At 33.0% G+C, this 25,864-nt stretch overlaps 4 protein-coding genes across 19 annotated transcripts in view; 3 read left to right on the forward strand and 1 right to left on the reverse strand.

The window, feature by feature from the left end:
• The window catches only part of toc (toucan), a 43,002-nt gene extending 38,593 nt beyond the window's left edge, over positions 1-4,409 (forward strand). For all 6 annotated transcript variants that reach the window (XM_015316762.2, XM_015316764.2, XM_015316763.2 and 3 more), the window contains 3 exons: positions 87-241; positions 646-820; positions 1,682-4,409. In XM_015316762.2, coding sequence (XP_015172248.2) covers positions 87-241; positions 646-820; positions 1,682-2,883 — 1,532 coding nt within the window. In that variant the 3' untranslated portion in view covers positions 2,884-4,409. The remainder of the gene's footprint in view (positions 1-86; positions 242-645; positions 821-1,681) is intronic.
• Positions 4,410-4,565: 156 nt separating this feature from the next.
• On the forward strand, positions 4,566-8,283 carry LOC107064290 (uncharacterized). The gene is made up of 4 exons (XM_015316768.2): positions 4,566-5,374; positions 5,487-6,339; positions 6,455-6,862; positions 6,941-8,283. The coding sequence occupies exons 1-4, from the start codon at positions 5,249-5,251 to the stop codon at positions 6,973-6,975; spliced, it is 1,422 nt and encodes a 473-aa protein (XP_015172254.2). The 5' UTR covers positions 4,566-5,248; the 3' UTR covers positions 6,976-8,283.
• Positions 8,063-22,929, forward strand: Ufd4 (ubiquitin fusion-degradation 4-like). Of its 11 annotated transcripts, none has more exons than XM_089178091.1 (25): positions 8,141-8,283; positions 9,007-9,052; positions 9,559-9,698; positions 9,784-10,018; positions 10,137-10,477; positions 10,570-11,629; positions 12,777-13,173; positions 13,400-13,435; positions 13,634-13,900; positions 13,971-14,524; positions 14,599-14,873; positions 14,977-15,229; positions 15,347-15,725; positions 15,796-15,945; positions 16,021-16,082; positions 16,190-16,444; positions 16,598-16,805; positions 17,012-17,212; positions 17,929-18,185; positions 18,304-18,474; positions 18,570-18,785; positions 18,863-19,107; positions 19,291-19,867; positions 19,966-21,002; positions 21,116-22,929. In XM_089178091.1, the coding sequence occupies exons 3-25, from the start codon at positions 9,559-9,561 to the stop codon at positions 21,396-21,398; spliced, it is 7,599 nt and encodes a 2,532-aa protein (XP_089034217.1). In that variant the 5' UTR covers positions 8,141-8,283; positions 9,007-9,052; the 3' UTR covers positions 21,399-22,929. The 11 variants fall into 11 exon arrangements, with proteins under 11 accessions (XP_089034221.1, XP_089034214.1, XP_089034217.1 ...); XM_015316872.2 differs by adding an exon at positions 8,672-8,726 and having other exon boundaries at positions 8,243-8,283; positions 15,796-16,082; XM_089178088.1 differs by having other exon boundaries at positions 8,064-8,283; positions 15,796-16,082; positions 18,316-18,474.
• A 155-nt stretch (positions 22,930-23,084) lies between these two features.
• On the reverse strand, positions 23,085-25,738 carry Mdh1 (malate dehydrogenase 1). Its single transcript, XM_015316881.2, has 5 exons — positions 25,442-25,738; positions 24,886-25,081; positions 24,249-24,571; positions 23,799-24,176; positions 23,085-23,718 (listed from the first exon to the last, which is right to left on the reverse strand). The coding sequence occupies exons 2-5, from the start codon at positions 25,079-25,081 to the stop codon at positions 23,620-23,622; spliced, it is 996 nt and encodes a 331-aa protein (XP_015172367.2). The 5' UTR covers positions 25,442-25,738; the 3' UTR covers positions 23,085-23,619.
• Between the last annotated feature and the right edge of the window lie 126 nt (positions 25,739-25,864).

A 25,864-nucleotide genomic window follows, 5' to 3' on the forward strand; every position in this document is an offset into this window, starting at 1 on the left:
AAAATCTTAAAATTTTCGAAGGACCGATTTCTAACGTCGGAGAACAACACCTTTGTCGGTAATGGCACCGGTGACATTGGTTACAGATAACACAAACGGCTATGCTGTATCAAGGACCAACACCATCGAAACTTGCGATCAGGCCGCTCAAACAGACGTACCCTATGATGTTTTTCACGTTAAGAGGGCTGAGCAGGTCATCCAAGCTTTATCCGTCACCGTACAATATTTGGCATATGAAGTAAGTTTCATTCGAATTTAATCGAATCTAATATTTGGAGCGTAACGAAGTCTCTAATTCAATTTTCAATTAACTAACTAAGTGAATTCATAACTTTCTATTTATAACAATTAAATTCGTTTTCTTTCTTTCTTTTTATTTTCTATATACGAATCTATTAAAGGTTAAGAGAATGAAGAATTGTTTTCAATTTCATAAGGATACGATTGGTATCTACTAAACATTATTTATTTGATTTCTCAGAGGCTATTCATATCTGTTGTAATTAGTAATGTTAATAACGTAAAGATCTAATCTCGGTAATGATATTGTTGTTCATAAGCGTGTTAAGAGAGCGAGCAATAAAAATACTCTTTAATTTTTTCGATAAACACTTGTTGATATATGATTTCACATTCTTTCAGCTGGATGCATTTTCAACGCCAAAATTGAAGAAAAATTACGAGAATATGAAGACCGAATGGTTAGCAGCGTGCTCGGATGTGGACGAGCTACGAGCGAGACATATTAACATGGAGGAAAGATTGAACGCAGCAAGGAAAGATCATTGTAAAGCCTTGGATCAGCTTCGTGAAGACCGTAAGACTGTGCCAAGTGTATTTGTGTTTCCGTTCGTATTCTGGCTCGTTACGGCGAAAACTTCTCGTGACGCAATTCGCAAACACCAGAACTAACCGCGAACTCCGTCGTTCCAAAATATTACATTATAGCCCTATACATATTTTTAGAATAACTCGATTTGACGTCGAGCCAGAGTGAATATGAAAAAATTAGGAAAAAATTAAGAAAAAATAGTAGAAAGAGAGGAGGGCGTTGCTCCCTTTAATTTAATCTTTTTTTTTTTTTTTTGACTTATTCATTTTGTCATTTTCTTTATATTTTATCAATAACAATCATTAGAGAATAGATTCGTCCGTTTCGTGACTATAAATTACTCGACGAGTAAACGCTATACTTAGTAGCCGAATGACTCATAATTTCTGAACGATTTTATCGTTCTTTATCGCATGGCACATAGCATTATGCCATTATGATGCTCGCATCGTAACAAGCATAATGGTCATAATGCCGGTGTGAGCGGTGAGCGGACGAATTGGAGCAATTGTTAATTAAAATGAACGGGTTTGCCATGCCTACGCACATCACACGTTTATCCGCTATGTCGTCGGGGTCGGTTTCGAATAAACTTTAAAAAAACAGGACTATATGGTAACGACGATATCAAAGTTTAAAAAGGGTTATTTGCTTTCCAACGAACACAAGCTCGTAACGTCGATCGAAGAAAAGTTAATTATAGGTTGGCACGCTCGGCCAACGTGTGATCCATCCGTTCTTGTCTTTTCTATCGCTTTTGTTCTTTTCTCAGCTCAGTTTCGTTTATTTCAATCTCTCATCTTAGACATGATTATCAAGAACGAATCTCTCTTTGATATTTTTCAGTGGAGAGCCGGCACGCGGAACAGCTGGCATCTTTGGAAAACAATTTCCAGGAGGAGAGACAGAAGTGCGAGTTCAGGCTAAACGATTGTTTGAACGAAGCGACAAAGGAGCACCGAGCAGCGATCGCGAGGCTACGATCCGAACATGAGGCCGAATTGATGCGCAAAGATTCAGAAACCAAAAGAAGATTGGTCGTACACGATCAAGGTGCAGCCTTGGCGGCGGAAGTCGAGTCCTTGAGATCTGTCTTGGAATTGAAGAGTCAAGAGAACGCAGCCTTGAGATCGGAACTGGACGGCATACGCCGAGAGATCGAGGACAAGGACATATTACAGCAACGGGTAGAGATGCTTGAAGCGAGATGCGAAGATTTGAAGGCTCAGCTTCAGTGCAAGGAGGCAATGGAAAGACAGATCTCTCATAACAACGAAATGCTCCACGAATCGATCCATCAGGTCTCTAAACAAAATAAACGTCTTTTGCAACGTAACGAAGAATTACAATGGAGGTTACGTCAAAAAAACGAGGTAGTAACAGTCCTGGCGAATCAATTAGTCTCGCCACGACTGTCTAGATCCTTAGGTCCTGAACCCATAGATCATACGATATCGTTCGACAAGAATACCCAACAATCCTCTTCTATGATTAAGTTTTTAGTTGAGAAAAGCGATTCGGTCTCATGGACGCTTGACTTGGACGAAGCACAAACACCTGTAAACGCACCACCGAAGCTATTAACACCGGAGGGTTCCTTGTCGGTATCTCGACAAGGCTCTTTGAGGCTCACGCCACGAAGAACTAGTATTGATTCGAGAGCCAGATCCAAAAGTATCTCCGTAACAGATTCCGCGAGAACCGAAGATTCGAGCTGGCCATATTCCTCTACACCAGTTAACTCACGAAGAAGGCCCAGGAGCGACCCGTCATCTTCTTCAACCTCTTCTTCCTCATCTTCCTCATCAACTACTTCATCCTCGTCAACAGCTCCAGCCAATCCCGTCGTTGCAGTTGCCGTAGCTGCAGCGGCTGCCGCTGCCGCAGCTGCCGAAGATTGCAACCCTGGCCAGACACCTCAGGAAGCTGGCGGCGAAGCCATGATCTCTGAAGAGACATCTGCTTCCAGCAGCGAGGACGAATCTTCTACAAGCAGCGATATACCTCGTCTTCCCATGCAATTTGCTTGGGGAAAACCCATCAATTAATACACAAATTAGCCAAGATTTTTGTTCATAAGACCGTAAGGATGGCATTTCGCTTGCCCTGCCTATCGACCCCGTCTCCCTTCGTATTTTTTCTCTTTTACGTGGTTGCATTTTTATACTTTTGACACCCCTCTTTCTTCAGAATCTTTCTATCGAAGATGTGAAGAGAAATACACGTACGAAGCCAGACATTAAAGTTGAATGTTTGTGGACGTATATATACATGATATTCGATATCCATCAATATCAAATACTTCTATATTCTTATATGTTTTCGTTATGACTTCATAGGAAGTTTTTTTGGTTTTTCTTTTCCCTTTTTTGTTTTTATTTTTTCGTTTTTTTAAATAAAGTTGACCGCGTATTTGTGTCATGGACAAGAGTATCGTGTAAAACCATTAGACATTCATAATTATTAACATATAAAATGATAAATGAAACGAATTTCTTGATTTTTGTTTCCCTTGATGAGTCTTGTAATTAATTGCAAAATATTATATTATTTTTTCATTCTAGTTTATTTTTCCTTTTTTTTCTTTTCTACTTCAAAATCTACTCGTTCACTAATAAAAAAAAAAAACAAAGAAAACATTCTATTATTTACAATGTATACAGGTGCCTAATACTTTTGGCCCAAGGATGTGTACATGTCAACGGATTTATCTAATCATGTATAAGAAGAAAATACGTTTCGGTCGTCTGGGCCATTACTTATTTAATTCGTGTCACTTTTACACATGTCCGTTTTATAAGAATGCGATTACATTAAGTCTGTAAATAGGCAACGATGTTTATAAATTAATTAATTTTTATCACAATTGTATATAGCCGAGAACATTACATCATATACCGTTTCCTTCCTCCCAAATCATCGATAAAAAATATTCGCTGCGCTTACATTTAATATGGCAGATTTTCATTATAGCCGCAGCCTAAAAAGAGCGGCGAAATATCGCAATGCCATTTCTTTAAAGGATCGCTTATGGTCTTTTAAATTTGAATGGTGAATATAAGGTTGGGTTTGAAGTAGATTTGTGTTACAAAAAAAGAAAAACTCTTCTTGATGATAACTTTGAAACGATTGTGCATTGCAGTATTCGCTGTTCATCTTTTCATGATGAAAGAAAGAAAAAGGAAGAAAAAAGAACCTAATAATTATGTTATCGTTCGATTTATCCGTGTTACAGTTTCGATAAGCTTATACGTAATACGATACGATAGGCTAATACACTAACAGCGGTGCGAACTCGTTGAAATTTTTGACGAGATCGGTATAAATTTAAATGTATAAGCCTATCGAAGTTGTGTATCGGTTTAAATCACGCCAGCTGAAACGAGAATCGAATGGATGCAAAGTTGATTCTAATCTGCTCTATTTGGAAAAACTGCAGAGATTACATTCGGTAGCAGTAGCTTAGCGATAAACGGAAGTATTATTCGCAGAGAAGTATTTTTTTCTCTCATATGTGCTGGCAAATTTAATGTATTATATATTTATCAAATAAATATTATCTGAATTACCACAACCTTCGCTATCATTCAGAACTTGTAATACAATGTTGAGTTTATTTTTGCCTGTATATGTATATAAATACATAAATATAATAATACATTCGTAACGTATAATTTACGTTACAAAGTTTGTATGGATTGAATTTAACGGGTGAAATTAAAAGACATATAAGTCGTTATAACATTTGAAATTCTTATGAAATTATTTTTAATGTTGTGAAAATTAATTACGTTCCTTATTTTTGGAATCCAATTTTAGGGGAAAATTTACTTTTCTTTTTCCATTGGTTCTTGGGTGATCCTGCATTAGCAATTTAATTAATTATGGACAAATTAACCCTTTCGTTGAGGAGCGATGAAAAACTAATTACTCTTTGAGAAACCGGCGTAACAGTCTGAGAATGTGAATTATTGGGAAGTTAATAACAAAATGAACATAGTGCCTGAAGGCTATTCTTTAGTTAAATTTTATAGGTACATATATTGATATAATCAATTTTTGTTTACCGATTAAGTTAGCTTTCTATGATAAGGCAGTTTTTTGAGAGACTCGTCGTTTAACTTTTTTCTACCAGATGGCGCGATGTTAAAAAAAATAGAAACACTTTTTGTTCAGAATATAAAATAATCTACCATTTAAATTTTTCATATTAAATATAGTTAGTAATTAGGAAAGTTTAACTTTTTTCTCGCCGAATAACATGTATACAAATATTTAGTTATGATATGTATTATAATTAATTATCAACGAGTGAATAAATTATAACCAAGAAAAATATAATAATTTGATGAAAGAACATAACCTATACTCGATGTTTTTGTATTATATTTGTCTACAAAGTTTCTTGTAAAAATGGATCATTCAAACATGAAAAGAACTCTTATTCCAGATAATGAGGTAAAAATTCTGGAACCGATATTAGTGAGATTAAATAAGAATGAGTCTACGACACCTGATATTCATATCGATAAATCTGAGGTAATAACTTATTATTTTGGGTTATTTTATAATTAATTAGTCCTTGTATAATCTTATTTTATTAATAAATTTCTTACTAAGAAATTTATTCTTAAATTATCTCTTTGAACAGTTTAAAATAGGAAGAGGAAAAGATAATGATGAAATTATATTAGATACATCAATATCCAGAAAACATTGTATTATAAGATATGAAGGGAATGGCGAATGGACCATCAAGGATTTGAGTTCTAGTTATACATTTGTTAATGATGTTCTTCTTGAATCAGGAAGTAAACGCAAACTTTCAGTTGGAGATATTGTTCAGCTTAGTACTAATAGCGATTATAAATATGTGTTTACTCTTAACCTTACGGAAGAAACTTGTTCTAAAAAGCAGAAACTTGATGAAGAATTATTTAACAATGTTTTGATGCAACAAAAAACATTTGTTAACAATCAAGAAAGTCAAAATAAAGAATTGCAAGATAGATTAGAAAATAAGCAAAACCATCAATTAGAGTTAAAACAAAAATTGAATGATTTGTTAACACAATCGGATATAGTACCAGATGATAAAGAATGTTTAAGGGATCAGATTGTAAAATTAGAAAAGAAAATAATAGCCAATAACAACCAAGAAAAACATTTGCAAAATATGTATCTTGAAATACTACAAAAATTAGAAAATGAAAAAAATTTGTTTGAAGCACGTTTAAATGAAGAGAGACAAAAGTGGCAAAAGGCACTAGATGTAAGTAAACAAGAAAAAGAATTGCTGGAAGTTAAAATGAAAGAACGAATTGCAAAATGGAGAGAAGTGCAAGCAGAATGGAAGAATAAGATGAAAGACAGAGTAAAAAAAGAAAAAACCATTCAAGCGCGATTGTTAACTGAAAAAATTCAGTTAGAAGAAAAGCTTAAAGAAACTACACAAGCTTTAGAAGATAAAAAAATAAAATCAGAATCTCCAGGATCAGAAAATGGTATTTCTTTTTAATAATAAGATATATGATAGATATTTAAATAATTTTTACTTGTTTTTAATATTTTATTTTATATTTTATTTTATTTATTTTTTTTCTTCTCCAAAATTACAAGAACCCGGGACTAGCATGTTTATGAAAGACAGCTGCGTATTACTTGAAGTTGTGGATACTTCAAAAACGCGCATCATAGATACTATAGATTTAACAGAAACTAATGAAGACAACAGCATAACATTCGAAGATGCGATGAACAAAGTTAGTACTATAATGGATGAACAATTGACATGTAGTGTATGCTCTGAATTATTTATAAATGCAACAACTTTAAATTGTACGCATACATTTTGTCTTCATTGCATTAACGAATGGAATAAAAAACGCAGAGAATGTCCAATTTGTCGAGTTTTTGTTACATCTATGAACAGATCTTTAGTTTTAGATAATTTTATTGAAAATATGTTGGACAATTTGCCTATACATATGAAAAATAAGAGAGCCGAAATTGTGAAAGAGCGTAAAGGTATGTTCCTTTCTTTAATGTATAATCATGTTATCTATATTTTTATATTTATCATAAAATTATAAATAATGTTTTTAGTTTTAGAAAAGATGAAAAAAGGCCGTAAAAAATAGGAAGTAGAAGGAGGTGCAAAACTTTGAAATATATATATATATATACTAGATCTTTAATTACAAAATTTGTAAAATAACAAAGTTATCAATAGAACTCGCTACAAATTTGGTACTTGCCAACTGTTAAGCAATGGGTTATATATTTTGTAAATATTTAATATATTTTTTTTTATTTAATAATTATTTACTTTTTTAGAAAAGACAAAGAAAAGAGTTTAATTTTGTTATAAATTGATGTTTAATATAACATAGTAGTGATTTAAAAGTTTATTTGATAAATATATAAAATTTTTATAAGAAAATATTATAAAAAAGTTCTTGTATTGAAACCTGTAAATAGAAAGAAAAAAAGAAAAAACATTAATTAATGTTTTTTTTATATATTTTTTCAATGATTGAATTCATTATTATTAATCACATTCACATATCAGAATTACATTTACATATAAAAAATATTTTGTATAGCATAAAGAAATATTCCTAAACTTGCTGATTGAGTAATTTTATCATATGAGGATAACGGTAATTTAAGCAGACGCGCAAGTCGAATAATCTAATCGATTAACCACATCCAGATATCGATTTGTAGGAGCGCCTTGTATGCAAAAAGTTAAGTGGATCGATTTGACTTTTAAAATTCATGAATTAACAATAGAAATTCCACGTAATGCGTGTTACCAGTTGGACGATTTCGAATAGCATTTATTCACAAGTAACGAATTTTTTCAATTATATTGAAATATAATAGAAATTAACTAAGAACATAATCGTAAGATGAGGATAACGAGTAGTATATATATAAATATGTATATATAATATTTTATATTATTATTATATATATATATATATATATATATATATACTCGTTTAATATATGACCGTGAATCATATGGTGAAGAGGCGTGAAATTGTGTCTGCTACCGATAAAGAGATCTGTGATGGTATAGGTAAGTGGTAGAGAGGGAATGAGAAAATACATGAGAATCCACCTAAGTGAAATTCTCTTACTGCAATCGTTGCGTTGAAAGCTATTGAAAACGCTTGGGAGCGCTGCTGTTAGTTCGCGATTCCGAAGTGTTCGGAACGTCATGTTAATGGCGAGACATATACGACAATACTCTGTCGGAAAATAAGAATATATTCTTGCTCATTTGGAGCACTTAATTAGTTCGTGATTTGCCAATAAATTTGTTCGTACAAAGTACGGAGCAAGTACGTCGTCGCATTCATTTTCTCGTCGGGAAACAAGACGTTTCGTAAAGGATGGCGACCTGACCCCTTACGAAGGATGGAATACTGTGCGAAACGGTAAGGTATCTTGGTTGTCGCGAACTATATTTGCGAGCAAAAAAGTTCTAGATGATAGTGTGCATATTGGATGACACCGATAATCGTCTTTGATTCGTCTTCAAAAATTGTGCACGTAACACGGTCAAAGGTTGCCTTTTAGACGTTATTTCGATGAATGAGAACATTCCTAATGATTGCCATTGTCGTGTTTAATTTTTTTTCAACCCTTTTGTGTTCTAACGGCAAGTACCAATGTATATATATGTATATATATATATATATAGGACATCGTGCTATCATTTAATGCCACGTGCCTTTATTTATCGAACTGTTCAAGTCTTATTCAGAGCGCGCGTTTAACATTTAACAAGTGCAGCGTTCAATTATCCTCCTCGCCTCTTTCTAGAAAAATAACATTCAGCCTAAGCCATATACACCACGGGAGAGAGAAAGCTGTCAAAGTGAGTCTTAATATAGAGCTGCTGCTTCTAGTGAAAGAAACAGTTGTGTTTATTTGTGATACGTTACATTAAATGTTTAATTTTGAAATACGATTTTATAACGATTATTTATACGATTTATTTTGTTAACTTATTATTTTATTATTTTTATCTTACGTATTTTTACTTTTCAAGATAAAAAGAAAGAAGAAAAAAAAAGAACCTCTAAATCAATTTTATATTAGATAATTTTGCTGTGTCATTTTTGATTTCATAGTATAGTGTAATATTATATTTTCAGATCGTCAGATTGAAACCCATTTAGTTGGTGCTATAAAAGACATAAGGTGAGCATTTAAAATTCTATATATCTTATAACGATAGAACAAAGTGTGCTATTTATAACATCTTACTGACAATAATCTTTCTTTGTTTTTTGCTTAAAATATTGTCGACTGATGTTCAGTAAAAGTGTTTATTTATTTCAATTTTTATATATAATAATAATAATAATAATAATAATAATAATTATTATTATTATTATTATTATTATTATTATTAACTAGATAACTGTGATTGACGAATACATTCGTCATGCGGAGAAAATAGTTACCATTTGCTATTTAATTAGTTAGCTGTGGTAACCTCTTTGACAAGTGTACATAAATTGTGTAGCTAAAATGAAGCAATAACATAAAATATTATTTTTTATGGCGATTATACTCGTCAATCACAGCTAACTGGTTTATATAAGAGAATATAGTTTATTGTTTTTTCATTAATATCATCCTACTTTTATTATATTGGCATAAAGTATAATGATATTTTATACTTACCATACATCTGTATTTAGATGACAGACGTAGATCCGGAAACATTACTAGAATGGCTCAGTATGGGCCAGGGAGATGAGAGAGATATGCAATTAATTGCATTAGAACAACTATGCATGTTACTACTTATGTCTGATAATGTCGATCGTTGCTTCGAATGGTATGTAATGTTTATAAGAAATAATGATTTATCTATTCATTTAAGTTGTTTTAGTTGACTATTTTAATATTTATTAACTTTTCAGCTGTCCACCACGCACATTTTTGCCTGCATTATGTAGAATTTTCTTAGACGAACTTGCACCTGACTGTGTCTTAGAAGTAACGGCTCGAGCAATAACATATTATTTAGACGTTTCTGCAGAATGTACGCGCAGAGTAGTAGCTATGGAAGGTGCAGTAAAAGCGATTTGTGGTCGTTTGTCAGGTGCTGGATTAGGTTCCAGAGCTAGTAGAGACCTAGCAGAACAGTGCATAAAGGTATAATAAATAAATAAGGAGAAAAGGAATCTTTTTCATTTAGTAAATCAATTGTAATCATGTCAAATCAATTATAATTACTTTATATAATAATATTTATATCTTAATTAATATGTAGGTTTTAGAACTCGTTTGTGCAAGAGAAGCAGGTGCTGTTTTTGAAGCAGGAGGCCTTCCATGTGCATTATGTTTCATCAGAGAGCATGGAGCACGCGTTCATCGAGATACATTACATTCTGCAATGGCTGTAGTAACTCGTCTATGTGGCAAAGTTGAACCTCAGGATAAAACTTTGCCTGATTGTGTAGAAGCATTATCAACTTTGCTTAGACATGAGGATGCACATGTGGCGGATGGTGCACTTCGTTGCTTTGCATCATTGGCTGATAGATTTTCCAGAAGAGGAACTGACCCTGCTCCATTAGCTTGCAATGGATTGGTTTCTGAACTTCTCTATAGGTAAAAATTAATAACAAATATGAAATTAATCTTCTATGATATATATATTTATATACATTATAATGAATATTCTAAATTAATTTGCCATATAGATTATCAAACGCTGCAGGGCCTGGTACATCTATCACAGGAAATCCCAGTAATCCAAAGACACCTCCACTACCTGCTGCTACAACAACTGCTCCTACTCCAGAACCAAAGTCTTGTGCTTCAGTTTCCACTATAATCAGTCTTCTATCTACATTATGTAGGGGATCGCCATCAATAACTCATGATCTTCTACGCTCAGAATTACCAGATGCAATAGAAAAGGCCCTGAAAGGAGATGAAAGATGTGCTCTCGATTCTATGAGACTAGTTGATCTTTTATTGGTTTTATTGTTTGAGGGTAGATCAGCACTTGGTCGTGGCACTACAGGAGGCTCTTCAGGACCATTATTACCAAGATTAAGGCGTTTGGATAGTGCAGGTGAAAAGTCTCATAGGCAACTAATTGATTGCATAAGATCCAAAGACACAGATGCATTGATAGAAGCTATAGATTCTGGAGGTATTGAAGTTAACTTTATGGACGATGTTGGACAAACACTATTAAATTGGGCTTCGGCATTTGGTACACAAGAAATGGTTGAATTTTTATGTGATAGAGGAGCAGATGTTAATAAAGGTCAACGATCGTCAAGTTTGCATTATGCAGCCTGTTTTGGAAGGCCAGCGATTGCAAAAGTTTTGCTTAGACATGGAGCAAATCCTGATCTTAGAGACGAAGATGGAAAAACTCCATTAGATAAAGCTAGAGAACGTGTGGATGAAGGTCATAGAGAAGTTGCAGCTATATTACAATCACCTGGGGAGTGGATGTTACCGCCAAATCAAGAACATAGAAAACCAGAAACAGAAACTGAAGAATTTACAGAACCAAAGGGTGATCCCGAAATGGCTCCAGTATATTTAAAAAGACTTTTACCAGTATTTTGTACAACTTTCCAATCAACAATGCTCCCCAGTGTTAGAAAAGCAAGCTTAAGTTTAATTAGAAAAATGGTACATTATATCCAATCAGAATTACTTGTTGAAACGTGTGGTTCAGATAGTACAGGTGGCTGTGGTGCTATGCTTGTGGAAGTTATTGCAAATGTATTAGATAATGAGGTAAGATAAAATTTCTTTTTATACGTTAAGTATATGTTAGATATTCTTTAATACTTCCATAGCAAACGCCATTAAAAAGTATGACTCTTTGAATCATTTTAATAGCCCAAGAACACGTTACAACAGATAGATAGACAAACAGACAAAAAGACAGACAGACAAGCAAAGAGTGCCAGTGATTTAGTTAAGATTGTTCACAGGAGGTTGAGATAAAGGCGCCATCGCCACCGCCTCTGCCTCTCAAGCCGATCATTGGCCCCAAATTGCCCTGCATTTCATCACGCAAGTCTGCCAGTTCCCAGAACTACATTCTTGATAAGACGGTAACGTCTGTACCATATTTCTGCCGCTCACTAGATCAACGTCCCTTTTGTCTTCCTTTATCCTTTTCATATACTCAGTTTTTCTGCTGAGTTTATTAATGACTACATAAATATTCTCTTTATATTTATTATTAACATAATGCTCCTATCATAATTTATTTAAAGCGTGAGATCTAACAAACTTACGCATGTATTGCTCGTCTACTCAGAAAAAGAATATATATATTTATGTATTTATATATTCAATAAGTTTCAAAATGTCTTATAGCACCATAGTATCTACTGTTATACAAAATGCAAAAATATTGACTTTATACGGTGGTGCTAACATCAATGAGTAACATGATGTCCTACTTCTTTTTGGGCACAATATTTGACAAAAGAGGACAGTTACATATATCTATATTAAAAAATTTTAAATAATTGGCTGATCATAAACTGGGTAGCTGGCAGTATGTTCTAAAAAAGGGCTTATAAATATTTCTTACTTATTTCGTTTTAGTGACTTTTGTAGTAATAATAAAACTATTTGTCCACTTCTGTCGACTGTTTGTATCCTGCAGTTGAAGTATATGCTTAAACTCCACAGAAGTGCACTTACTTCCTGCTCGAAAAATGTCTATTTTATATTATTTGTGTCTCATATGATTTAGCTAAACAGAACTAAAGGTCGCTGGTACTCTAGTGCTTAAAAAAGTTGTGTAGTGTTTGCGTTTGTTAAGTGAGGATAAAATGTATTTCTTGTTTCTATCTCGCTCGATTCATATTTAGATATTCATAGTATTTTTATACTATAAATCATTTATAATTTAACATTTTAACAGGAAGATGAAGATGGACATTTAGTTGTTCTGCAAATGATACAAGATTTGATGATTAAAGGAAAGGATGAATTTTTGGAACACTTTGCTCGTCTTGGAGTATTTTCTAAAGTTGCTTCATTAGCTGGACCACAGGAAACAGCTCCAGAACCAGAAACAGAACAAAATCAATCAGGACAGGAGCAAACCATGGAAGATGCTCGAGAACTGTTAGTTGGAAGAGCATATCACTGGAGAGATTGGTGTATTTGTAGAGGTCGAGATTGTTTATATGTTTGGTCAGATGCTGCTGCTTTAGAATTATCAAATGGAAGCAATGGATGGTTTAGATTTATACTTGATGGCAAATTAGCAACGATGTATTCTAGTGGAAGCCCAGAAGGTGGAACTGATACATCAGGTGAGTAGATGCTTATTTTTTAAACAGTATGTTATGATGTTTCACCCAATAATTTGTTCATTTTATCACTGTTTTTCTTGAAGCTATCCTTTCTTCCCTTCTTAGTGCGCAATGATATAATTTCACTTTCTTAAATCATTAATTTATGTTTTATTTTTTTCATTTGTGATTAACTTTTATGAGGGGTCTAGTTTAGTAAATAACTGGTTTTACTAACTGCCTACAGGAAAGGGGAGGAACACAGAGTCGCTTACTACTGAAGGTAGGTACATAAATATAGAACTCTCTTTGTTGGGCCTACATTTCCTACCCCGCAAATACAGATTAGCAACCTCAACTTAAAATTTCACTTTCTGGAAACATTATAAATATTTCTCTTCAATGCATTCTACTTTATAAGAAATCAAGTATTTGTTTATGGTCTTAAATGATTGTAATTATGTTTATATGTTTATTGCAGAAAATCGCGGTGAATTTTTGGAAAAACTTCAGAGAACACGTAGTCAAGTAAAACCGAATTCTGCAAGTCAACCTGTATTATCCCGTCCTGGTCCTACTAGATTAGTTGTAGGAAATTGGGCATTATCTAGTAAAAAAGAAAGTGAATTATGTATACACAATAGTGATGGTCAGCAACAAGCTACTATTTTGAAAGAAGACCTTCCCGGTTTTATTTTTGAATCAAATCGTGGTACAAAGCACTCTTTTACAGCAGAAACAAGTTTAGGTATATTAAAGTTTCTATTTTTAAGTATAATTATATGTATATATTTTCTAATTTACTTATTATTATTTAGGTCCAGAATTTGCAGCTGGTTGGGCTGGAAAACGAGGAAAAAGATTAAGATCCAAAATTGAAGCTATAAAGCAAAAAGTTAAAGTACAGGCTCAAGATATTTATGAACATTACTTTAAAGCTGCACAAGCACAGCCACGTGGAGTAGTTGCCAAACTCGGAACTATTGTAAACCAAATAGAGAAAGCTTGTCAAAAGCAACAGTCTGGGAATCGCGAGTGGCGTACTATATTGCAGAGTTCGTTAGAAGAGCTTAAAATATTGTTGAATGAAGAGGGAAGAGTTTCTGCATATGAGCTACACTCCAGTGGATTGGTACAAACATTATTATCTTTATTGGCTGCACCACCAGGACCGCAGCCACCAACTCTCAAAGCAACAAAGATGCGGTTACAGAGGATAGCCGTTTTCAAAAGCTGCTTTCAAACGAAAGATGCTAACAGAGAACATAATTCTGCAAAAATTTTAGTTCATAAGCTTGTTTCTGTGTTAGAATCTATAGAAAAATTACCAGTTTATTTATACGATACTCCAGGTTCTGGTTATGGTCTTCAGGTTAATAATATTTTTATACTTTCATATTTTTATATACAACAAATATATTTGACATAAATTTTTCTATTACACAGATTTTAACAAGAAGGTTACGTTTTCGCTTAGAAAAAGCTTCAGGAGAAAGTTCTCTTATCGATAGATCCGGCAGAAGTCTAAAGATGGAACCATTGAGTACTATACAGCAATTAGAAAATCATTTATTAAAAATGGTAGCGAAACAATGGCACGATCACGATAGATCAACATTTACTTTTGTAAAAAAATTAAAAGAAGGCAATAGATTAACTTTTAAATATCAACATGATTTTGATGAAAATGGTGTATTATATTGGATTGGAACCAATGCAAAGTAAATAGCAATTAATAAACTTTCTCCACTTATCTTAAGAAGAAACACATGCAACAACTTAATCAAAAGATTTGTTGATTTATTTTTTATTATTTTTTTCTAGATCTTGTTCAGAGTGGGTAAATCCGGGCCAATATGGTTTAGTTGTTGTTACTTCAAGCGATGGACGGAATTTACCGTATGGACATCTTGAGGATATACTTAGTCGAGATTCTTCGGCGTTAAATTGTCATACTAATGATGATAAAAGAGCTTGGTTTTCAATAGATTTAGGAGTGTGGGTTATTCCAAGTTCTTATACCTTAAGACATGCTAGAGGATATGGTAGAAGTGCATTGAGAAACTGGGTGTTCCAGGTAATAATAAATATTATTTATAGTATTTTTTATAATTTATTACAATTATAGATATTTCTAGATATCTCTATGGAAAAAATTCATAATATAATATAAAATTATTGAATTTTTATTCAGGCGTCGAAAGATGGTATCACTTGGATAACACTATATGCTCATGTGGATGACTGTTCTTTAAACGAACCTGGTAGTACGGCAACGTGGACTCTTGAGCCACCAAGCGATGAAGTACAAGGATGGCGTCATTTACGATTGCAACAAATTGGAAAAAATGCTTCTGGTCAAACACATTATTTATCTGTATCTGGATTTGAAGTTTATGGCGAAGTTACTGGTGTATGTGAAGATCTCGGTCGTGCTGCTAAAGAAGCAGAAGCTGGTGTAAGAAAGCAAAGAAGATTAATTAAGACACAGGTTCTAAGGCATTTAGTCGCAGGTGCTAGAGTCATTAGAGGATTGGATTGGAAGTGGAGGGATCAAGATGGTGTGCCACCAGGTTTATATTTTGCGTGTTATCCTTGATAGAAAATCTGTACAAACTAATAATTATTCCTTTTTAATATCAGGTGAAGGTACAGTAACAGGAGAACTGCACAATGGTTGGATTGATGTAACATGGGACCATGGCGGCTCTAATTCATATAGAATGGGCGCAGAAGGCAAATACGACTTAAGATTAGTTGGTACTTGTATAGACGTGGATGGTGGAGCAAAAGGTAAAAGTAGTGGAGGAGTATTAACAGGAAGAAAATCTAGTAGTACTCCTAGTTTACCTGATTGTACTGATACAGCTATACGTGGTTCAGTAGCTTCTACAGATCAAGCAGCAAGTGCTGATAATCTTGCAGCTAAGGTATAATATATAATATAATTTTGATAAAATATATGTAATTAAATAATAAACTTTTCATAAGGGTAACATAAAATTCGATAACAAGTAGAATTATTTAATGCAAATAGCAAGCAGCTGAATCGATAGCAGAAAGCGTATTATCAGTTGCTCGTGCTGAAGCAGTAGTAGCTGTAACTGGAGAAGGTGGAGCAAATTCAACAGGGGAGCTTTCTGTTGTATTACATCCAAGGCCCGACACTACAGTTACAAGTGATTTAGCTACTATTGTTGAAAGTCTTGCTCTTAACACGGATTGTCCAGCGAATAGTAATAGTAATCGCGCTTCTAGTAGTTCGAAATCATTATTTGTTCGAGGAAATAAGGTATACAATTTATTTATTATTATATACTTTATATAACTTTATTATTATAAGCCTAATATATATATATTTTATATCTTAATATTATATATTGTTACGATCATACATAGCAATAAAATATAAAATAATATTATTATTTACATTATGAAATTTTAGCCTAGTGGAGGATTATTAAGTTTGGAAGCTGCAGAAGTACTAGATCGTATGAGAGAAGGAGCTGATAGATTACGTAATAATACAAACAGCTTCCTGAGTGGTGAATTGCTTGGTTTGGTGCCTGTTCGAATCAGTGTGTCTGGAGAGACAGACGAAGGTTCACTCAGAATTAAACCTGTGCCAAGACATCATCCTGGTATCACGGATGGTATGTTTTATTTCATTCTTCCCTAGTGAAATATATTTACTTCATATGCAACAGACACAGTACAGTCCAAATTTCGAAATTTCATTAGCATATAATTTTAAGTAACCAGATAAATCATAATCTGAAGAGAATCTATTATCGATTTTCTTGTTTTCATCTTTTGAAATTGTAAGTACTCATGAAGTTCAGTTTTATTCTCCAACTAGCTGGTAAAGAATGCAGTCGGGACAAAGAAGCTAGCTCATCTGCCCAAAATACTACAGGAGGTTGTCCTGTAGTGGTTACGAATCCTATGTCTGTGTCTGTGCCCAATCTTGCTTGCTCTGACACTAACAATACTTTGGAACCAGCGTCCGCTACCGGCTTACTGGAAACGTTTGCAGCAATGGCAAGAAGACGAACTTTAGGTCAGTTCATAAATAATAATGTGTGTAAGCATGCTTGTTTTGTATTTGATGTATCACAAAACATGAATTACATCATGTCAAAAATTATAACTAACGATAATGAACTATTCCGTTCATTAGTTTGTTTAATTGTAAAAAACAATTGATTAATAATGTGGGGTGAAACATTCGGCTTAGTATGATTGTGTGCGTGCGTGTGTTCGCTTGTGCAAAAAAGATAGTGACGAAGCAAGAAAATTTCGAGAAACAACAAGAATGGCGCGGAAAATTGTTTAACTCCCAAAGATGCAGGGATACAGGGGGGACGCAGGCGCGAACATATAAGAATATAGCGAGCACTCGTGCGAGAGAGAATGGAATAGAGTCTTCGAAAATGGTGAGTTTTCGGGAATAACGAGTCTTCGGGAATAATAGCGAGTTTTCGGGTGCAATTGCGAGTTGCGGGATTAATTATGAGCTCTACGGGTATTTGCGGGTTTTGTGTATTTCGTGAGTTAGTGTGAGTATTTGTAAGATCAGAGTGAGCGTGAGAGATTGTGAATTGCGAGACAATTAATTGTAATTAATTGTAAATTGTTGAATAAAGAATATATCTTTTCGTATCTTAGACGGTATCGGCACAACACGGAGAAATTAGATATCCCTAACCGGATACAGAACAATTGATTTCTCTACAATAAGTTATGCTATCATCATTTAAGCACCAATTGTTTCAGGGCCTACAGGTGGACAGCATATAGCTTCTAATTCTAATACTGGTTCTAATCCGCGCGGACCCAACTCAGTTTCAAGTCTTGTTCGATTGGCACTAAGTCCTAACTTCCCTGGCGGTTTGCTTAGCACAGCTCAGAGTTATCCAAGTTTGACTAGCAGTAGTCAAGTTGCTGGTAGTGGAGTTACAACAACAACTGGAGCAGGATTAGGACAAGGACTTACTATGTCACTTACAAGCACAAGTAGTGATAGTGAACAGGTAAGATCTAATCTGTTTCGAATAAGTATCATTATTATTGTAAAGTAGTATAATTGTAAAAATGTAAAAGAGCTAAAAATAAATTATATGACATCTTTCTCCTTAATGTAATGAGTAGTTGTGGCTTCAGGTTAGTCTCGAAGATTTTTTGGAGTCTTGCAGTGGAGTTGCAGGCTCTAGCGCTGGTGGCGGTAGAACTACTGGAGGTCCTACGCTTCTTACCGAATTAGAAGATGACGAAGATGGTGTATTAGAAGAAGAAGAAGATAACGATGAAAATGATCAAGAAGTGAGAAAATTTTTAATGACATTTATTACGAACATGTCATTAATTTATATACATCTTATGATTAATTATAAATTAATGTAATATGTTTAATATAGGAAGATGACGAAGAAAATGAAGAAGAAGGTGAGGGTTGTGAAGGAGAGTATGAAGAAGTTATGGTCAGTCGTAATTTATTAGCAGCGTTTATGGAAGAAGAAGCACCACAAAACAGTAAAAGGCGAGCATGGGATGATGAATTCGTTCTAAAACGTCAATTTTCTGCTCTTATTCCTGCTTTTGACCCAAGACCCGGTAGAACTAATATAAATCAAGTAAATTATCTTTTTTTATTCTTTTAAATACTTAATAAGACACATTAGGCAATATTATAAGACGATGTTATAAATAGACAACAGATTTGGAAGTTCCACCACCTGGTAGTGAAACACAAACAAGTACGCGAGTCGGATCGTTGCCAATGCCAAGACTTTCATTAACATTAAAAGGTCCAGGACTTCCAGGAATACCAGACGTAGAGTTGCCGTTATTAGAACCACACGCTAGTATCTTCCAAGCAGTTCAAGAATTGATGCAGTTAACAGAATTAGGCAGTCGTCAAGAAAAATTAAGAAGAATATGGGAACCAACATATACGTAAGATGAATATTTATTTTTTAAATATTTTATTTGCTCAGTAGAAGAAGAAAGTATAGATTTTATACAAAATTATGTACCCAGCAGCTTCGTGAAGTCTGTGCCTAATAACTTATGAAGATTATCAAATAATTTTTTTAATCTTTTGTTTTATCGAAAGTTTAATAATATTTTTATTTACAGTATAATATATAAAGAAGCCAGAGAAGAAGAATCATCTGGTAGAGCGACCCCAATCGTAACGCTGTATTCTCGTAATTCTACACAAAATACAAATGCATGTACTGTAGAAGATGTTTTGCAATTGTTAAGACACGTGTTTGTTTTGAGTACTACTCGTGATGATGTTAGAAGCAATGTATCAGACATTGTAGAATCAGAGGATGCAATGTGCTGGGTACATCCAGATGATTTTACCTCAAAAAAGATAACAAACAAAGTAGTACAACAAATTCAGGACCCATTGGCTTTAGCTGCTGGTGCATTACCAAATTGGTGTGAAGAATTAGCAAGAAGCTGTCCATTTTTATTACCCTTTGAGACTAGGCGATTATACTTTAGTTGCACTGCATTTGGTGCGTCTCGATCTATTGTTTGGTTACAAACACAAAGAGATGCTGTTCTTGAAAGACAGAGAGCACCTGGATTAAGTCCACGACGCGATGATAGTCACGAATTTCGAGTGGGCAGACTTAAACACGAAAGAGTCAGTGTACCAAGGGGAGAGAAACTATTAGACTGGGCTGAACAAGTATTAAAGGTATAATAACTTATATGCCCTGTATTAGTATATTAAAATTGTAACAATTATTATGTTAATATAATTCCTTAACAATATATTTCTAATATTTAATGTAGGTACATGCAAGCCGCAAGAGTATATTAGAGGTTGAGTTTGTTGGCGAGGAAGGTACTGGCTTGGGACCAACCTTGGAATTTTTTGCATTAGTAGCAGCAGAATTACAACGTAAAGATTTAGGCCTTTGGTTATGCGACGATGAGGAATCAAATGATAATCAGCAAACATGTGTATCTGGAGAACAGGTGCGTCCAGCTGGATATTATGTTGTACGCCCTAGTGGGTTGTTTCCTGCTCCTCTACCGCAGGATTCTGCAGCTTGTGATCGTGCTGTCAGATATTTTTGGTTCCTTGGTGTATTTTTGGCAAAAGTTCTCCAAGATAATAGATTAGTTGATCTACCGTTATCTCGTCCCTTCTTAAAGTTAATGTGTCGTGGTGATATTACAAATAATGTAAATGAAAAAATTGGTTTAACTGGTGTAACACAAGAGAGCATGTCATCTAGTATGTCAAGTAGTTTCATCTCAGAGGAAGGTGAAACTGATGCAGCTTATTCAGCATTAGAACCTTCTCCATGGTATAGTAGTCTTCTGGATATTGAAGATCTTGTTATTGTCGATCCAGTGAGAGGTGAATTCTTAAAAGAAATATTAAATAGAATGGCTAAGCGTGATAGGACACTTTCCGATGGACGCAATTCTGCCGATGAAGAAGCATCACTATGTATCACTCATCCATCTGGAACGTCAGTAGCTATCGAGGATTTAGCTTTGAGTATGACATATTCTCCAAGTTCGAGAGTTTTTCAACATGATCAGGTGGAATTAATAGAAGGGGGATCAGAGATTCCTGTAACTGTTGAGAATGCTAAGCAATATGCTGATTTAACAACCACTTATTGTTTGGACAGAGGCATTTGCAGGCAGCTAGAAGCATTTAAATCTGGCTTCTCTAAAGTTTTTCCCATGGAAAAATTACATGCTTTCAGTCCAGAAGAAGTAAGAGCTATGCTTTGCGGTGAACAAAATCCACAATGGACGAAAGAAGATTTGCTTAATTATACAGAACCAAAACTTGGTTATACAAGAGAAAGGTAAATAATTATATTTTATTTATAATTTTTAATATATTTTTTATTTTTTAAAATCTATTAATAGCTAGTATTAAGAAATGACATACGATATTAATTTATTTTTCCCTTTATAGTCCTGGTTTTCAACGATTTGTCAATGTACTAGTATCCCTAACTGGTCCAGAGAGAAAAGCTTTCCTACAATTTGCTACAGGATGCTCAGCATTACCACCAGGAGGTTTATGTAATTTACATCCTAGATTGACAGTTGTACGGAAAGTAGATGCTGGGTCTGGTGGTTATCCTTCCGTTAATACTTGCGTACATTATTTAAAATTGCCTGAATATCCTACAGAAGAAATTTTAAAAGAACGATTATTGGCTGCTACCAGAGAAAGAGGATTCCACTTGAATTAAATATTTTTACTCAAGCAAGGAATTGTTTTATAGCAGAAAGAAATATTTGTTCGCTAACTGCACGATTTGAACTTATTTGGCTAATTCAAATGTGCAATTTAGATATGAAAACTCAATACGGCCTTTAAGTGTTATTTGACAATTACGTCAAACCGTGTCCAATGAAAAATAATACAGTTGTAAGTGATAATGATGTACGTAGCCTGGAACGGAAGCATTCTATATATATATATATACATATATGTATATATATATGGATATGTATATCAAAAAGATTCTTACTTATTAGAATACAAAATTAAGAAATATAGAATTGAATGTTTAACAGTATAAGATACTGTTAAATTTATTCATACGAGGGCTTGCTCACATAATTATATTATATAAATAAAATATTTAATTAAATCTTATATTTAACGTATACTGAATAGTGAGTAAAATTAACTCTTTTAATGATTTATCGCTTATATTATATGCTCACTAGTCATTGATAATGTACGCGATCGTGTAATAAAGAGAGTATATTACATCTCTAACTTTCATCAATCTCATTTAGTAACATCAAATATTTTTTAGTTGGGTTATTGATTATGGTACCATAATTTTCAATAATAAGATTTTATCAAGCTAATTATATTTTACACGATGTCTATCCAATTAAATAGACCAATCATTATATAAGATTAAGTTCTATTTATAATATAAAAAGGATCTGTTAATTTATTATATTATAATTGTTACAAGAGGAGCAACAGATTTATATTTTACACATGAACAATAGCTTATTACAGCCTGTTCCAGGCATTTCACGTACAGCATATTGCAAGCTTTGTCCAACATGAGAGAATGTATTTTCCCATACAAACGTAATATTTGCGAGTGTTTTCAAGTGTATTTGCTGTCTTTATGGAACAAGAACTTTATAGTTCCTCAAATTTAGAACAGATGTTCGTACCGTTTTATGTGAAATATTGTTGTGCTTGGAAAATAATTCAAATAAGATGCAATTTCAATGAAAAGTTATATTTTCTTTATAAAAATACTTCAGCCATAATAATGCATTGTGCTGTTGTTTACAAAACTGCTAATTTATTATTGATCACTATGAAAGTGATGTTTTTCAGCATCCAGACCAATTACTACAGCTTTTAAGCATCTGTCTTTCTAACAAAGTGTCTTTACGCGGTTGTTATATCTTTAAAATTTAAGTATCTTCAGAAATGACATTTTCAGAACAAAGCGAACAAAGTATATAATTTGATTTTAATGCGAGCGTATAGAAACTTTGTAAAACCAAGCACTCTGCATCTTTGTACAATATGCTACTTAATGCTCATAAAATAATTCTATTTATAGGCAAAAATCAGTATGATTGTAATAATAGTGCTTAGGAAAAAAGATATAAAAATAATATAAATGTCAGAAAAGGTGAGTGAAAATATGGACATGAAAAATAGTTACTATTACTGTAATATAAATTATTATTGAATCTTGGGGAGAAGAATAAAAGAAACAAAAACGTTATAAAGTGTATGTGTTGTTTAACATTTACATTTTCATTGGTTCTATTATTAATTATGGGCAAATAAGACAAAATGATAACTTAATCATTTTTTAAATGTGATTTTTTTTAATGTGAAATACTATTACTAACTTTCGAATATTAAATATAATTGTATAGTAACATTTTGAGTAATACATATTAATATCTTCATTTTATTATTTTCAATTAATTCTGATAATTTGAATTACATAGAAAAAGTTTATTTATAAAGAAAATAACATTTCAAACTAATAATTAAGTCGAATTTGAAGTATTATTCAAATTTACTAATGATATTTATAGTATTGATTCCCGTAATAGTATATTACTCACCTAGGGCGGTAAAGTAAGAAATGTCTCAGAGCACATGTTTGTTGACCTCGGCTTCAACTCGGACAACAATTACATGTGCTCTGACGCTTTCTTATTTACTGCTTATGGTGAGTATACTTTTTTTCTGCTCGACATAGGCGGAAAGCGGCAACTTCGTTTTGCACAGCGGGAGAAAAGTTGATACTTTTCGCCCGGAGGGAAGAAAAAGTAAATTACTATTCTTTAAGAAAACATGATTATTCCCATATGTCCTTCAATATTGTCTATGTATATATAAGATATTATTTATAACTTGGCTGGTATAGATAGTTCTTTTTCCAAAATAGTATCTTTTCCAGATTCTAGTCAATCTTTAAGAATAGATTGTGCTTCTTTACGCTCCTCCTCTAATTCCTGGGCTGTGACGTCTAGTTTACTTTGAGCAAACTCGTTAATTGCAAGTCCCTGCAAAATAATAAATCATTTTTATATCAATTAAAATAGGTGCAATTATAATAATTAAGGATTCTACAAGTAATACGTACTTGAACAATCTTGTATTGTTTATTTTCTATGGAAACAGGAAAAGAGAAAACAATGTCCTTTGCTATACCATAGCTTCCATCTGACATAACACCCATGCTCACCCAGTGACCTGGTTTGGTTCCCAACCACCAATCTCTCATATGATCTGCCGCAGCTTTAGCTGCTGACATGGCAGATGACATTTTTCTTGCTGCAATTACAGCAGCTCCGCGTTTTTGAATCATTTCTACAAAAGTATTATCTAACCAATCATTATCATTTAGTACATCTGGTACACTTTTAAAAGAATTTTTAATAGTCACAGTAGCATGCCTTCCATCAGGATATTGTGTTGAGCTGTGATTACCCCAAATAATAACATTTTTTACATCATTAACCTATAGATAAAAAAAATCAAAAGTATTGAAATGAACTTATTACAAATTAACACTTTAAGAATTTTAGTTTACCTTAACACCTAATTTTTTTGCTAAAGCAGATTGAGCTCGATTTTGATCCAATCTTGTCATTGCTGAGAAATTTTCTTTTGGAATAGATGGTGCATAGTGTGAGCATATAAGGGCATTTGTATTAGCCGGATTTCCAACAACCAAGACTTTTACTTCTTTTTGTGCAAATTTATCTATTGCCTCCCCTTGTACCTTGAAAATCGCAACATTGGCAGCTAAAAGATCTTTGCGTTCCATTCCTTCTTTTCGTGGCATAGAGCCAACTAAGAAAGCAGCTGCTACATCATTAAAAGCTATAGATGGATCGGTTGTTGGTGTAATTTCTGTAAACCAAGTTTTTCATAGCATTGTATTTTATCTTCTTATTAACTTTGCATTTTTTGTAATTTTCAAGAAAGAAATTACTTTTCATAGTATAATTAAATTCAAATATATCTTTTCTTTCGCATATTTCATTTGTATATTAACAGCAAATAAGTGTTTATTATCAATATACTGAAGTATTACATAAGATTTTTGTTACGTAACGTGTCACCTTTATCTATGAAATATACCTAACTCTGATATGAATATATAGATGTTATATACTTGAATAAAAAAATATATAGTAATGAAAATAAAATTTCAATTCATTTACCTCTAAGAAGAGGAAGTGCTAAATCCTCAAGTTCCATAATTACTCCATCTAAAACTTTCATCATGGGTGGTATATCTAATAATCTAAGATTAATTGGTTGTTGTGGACCAAAAACTGATCCCGATGAAATGTGATACAATAAAGAATAAGCAATTTGGCCAGCAGCCCCAGTTACAACAACATTTATCGGCTCCATCTAAAACCATGAAAAACAATTTATTTTTTTAATAAAAAAAAATGTAACTTTTGGAAACATACAGATTAATTATACAAATTCAACTATTAAAAAAGCAGGCACACATGTGAATTTATAATATAAATAAAATGATATATATAATATCAATAAAATATTTATTTAAGATAACAACTGGATTATAAAAAGGATAACATATGAAATATTAATGATCTTGTAAAGAGCGAAGGTCAAATGTAGGTTACATTAATAGAATGATAGTTTCATTACAACAGTTATTACTCTCTTAAAGTTCTTCGCTGTATTAAATAAAATATTTATATTTTTGAAACAATAATTACAATAAAGATACAAAAAGTTTACCTTATTTAATCCTTGACAAGTATTGATAATTGATAATTCAACAATGTAACAAAGTTCGATGAAAATGCTATCAAATATGTAATCAGGCAATGACGTTTAATGCTTCCATCGATGCACTCACTGGATAGAAGATTTAATAAGAGCGCTGGAAACCTACTCCTATTTAACCAATGAGAACGTAGATCGTGTTACTTTAAATAGTACAATTTAATATTACGTATAAAGTAAATATACATAATATGTTTTGTTAAAAGTTAGGAGGAAATCTACTTAAAAATAAACTATAATAATTAGAGTTTTGTTTATATAGATGCATTAAACTTCGTCTCAATTTATGATTGGTAGCAAACTAAATTCCTATCTTTATCAAAGTCAAGCTAGTATCTATTTTATCTCTGATATTTTACAGTATTATAAATATTC

Source organism: Polistes dominula, unplaced genomic scaffold (genome assembly GCF_049000335.1).
Source record: "Polistes dominula isolate Pdom_NZ unplaced genomic scaffold, Pdom_raw_medaka contig_77, whole genome shotgun sequence".
In the NCBI taxonomy this organism is placed as follows: domain Eukaryota; kingdom Metazoa; phylum Arthropoda; class Insecta; order Hymenoptera; family Vespidae; genus Polistes; species Polistes dominula.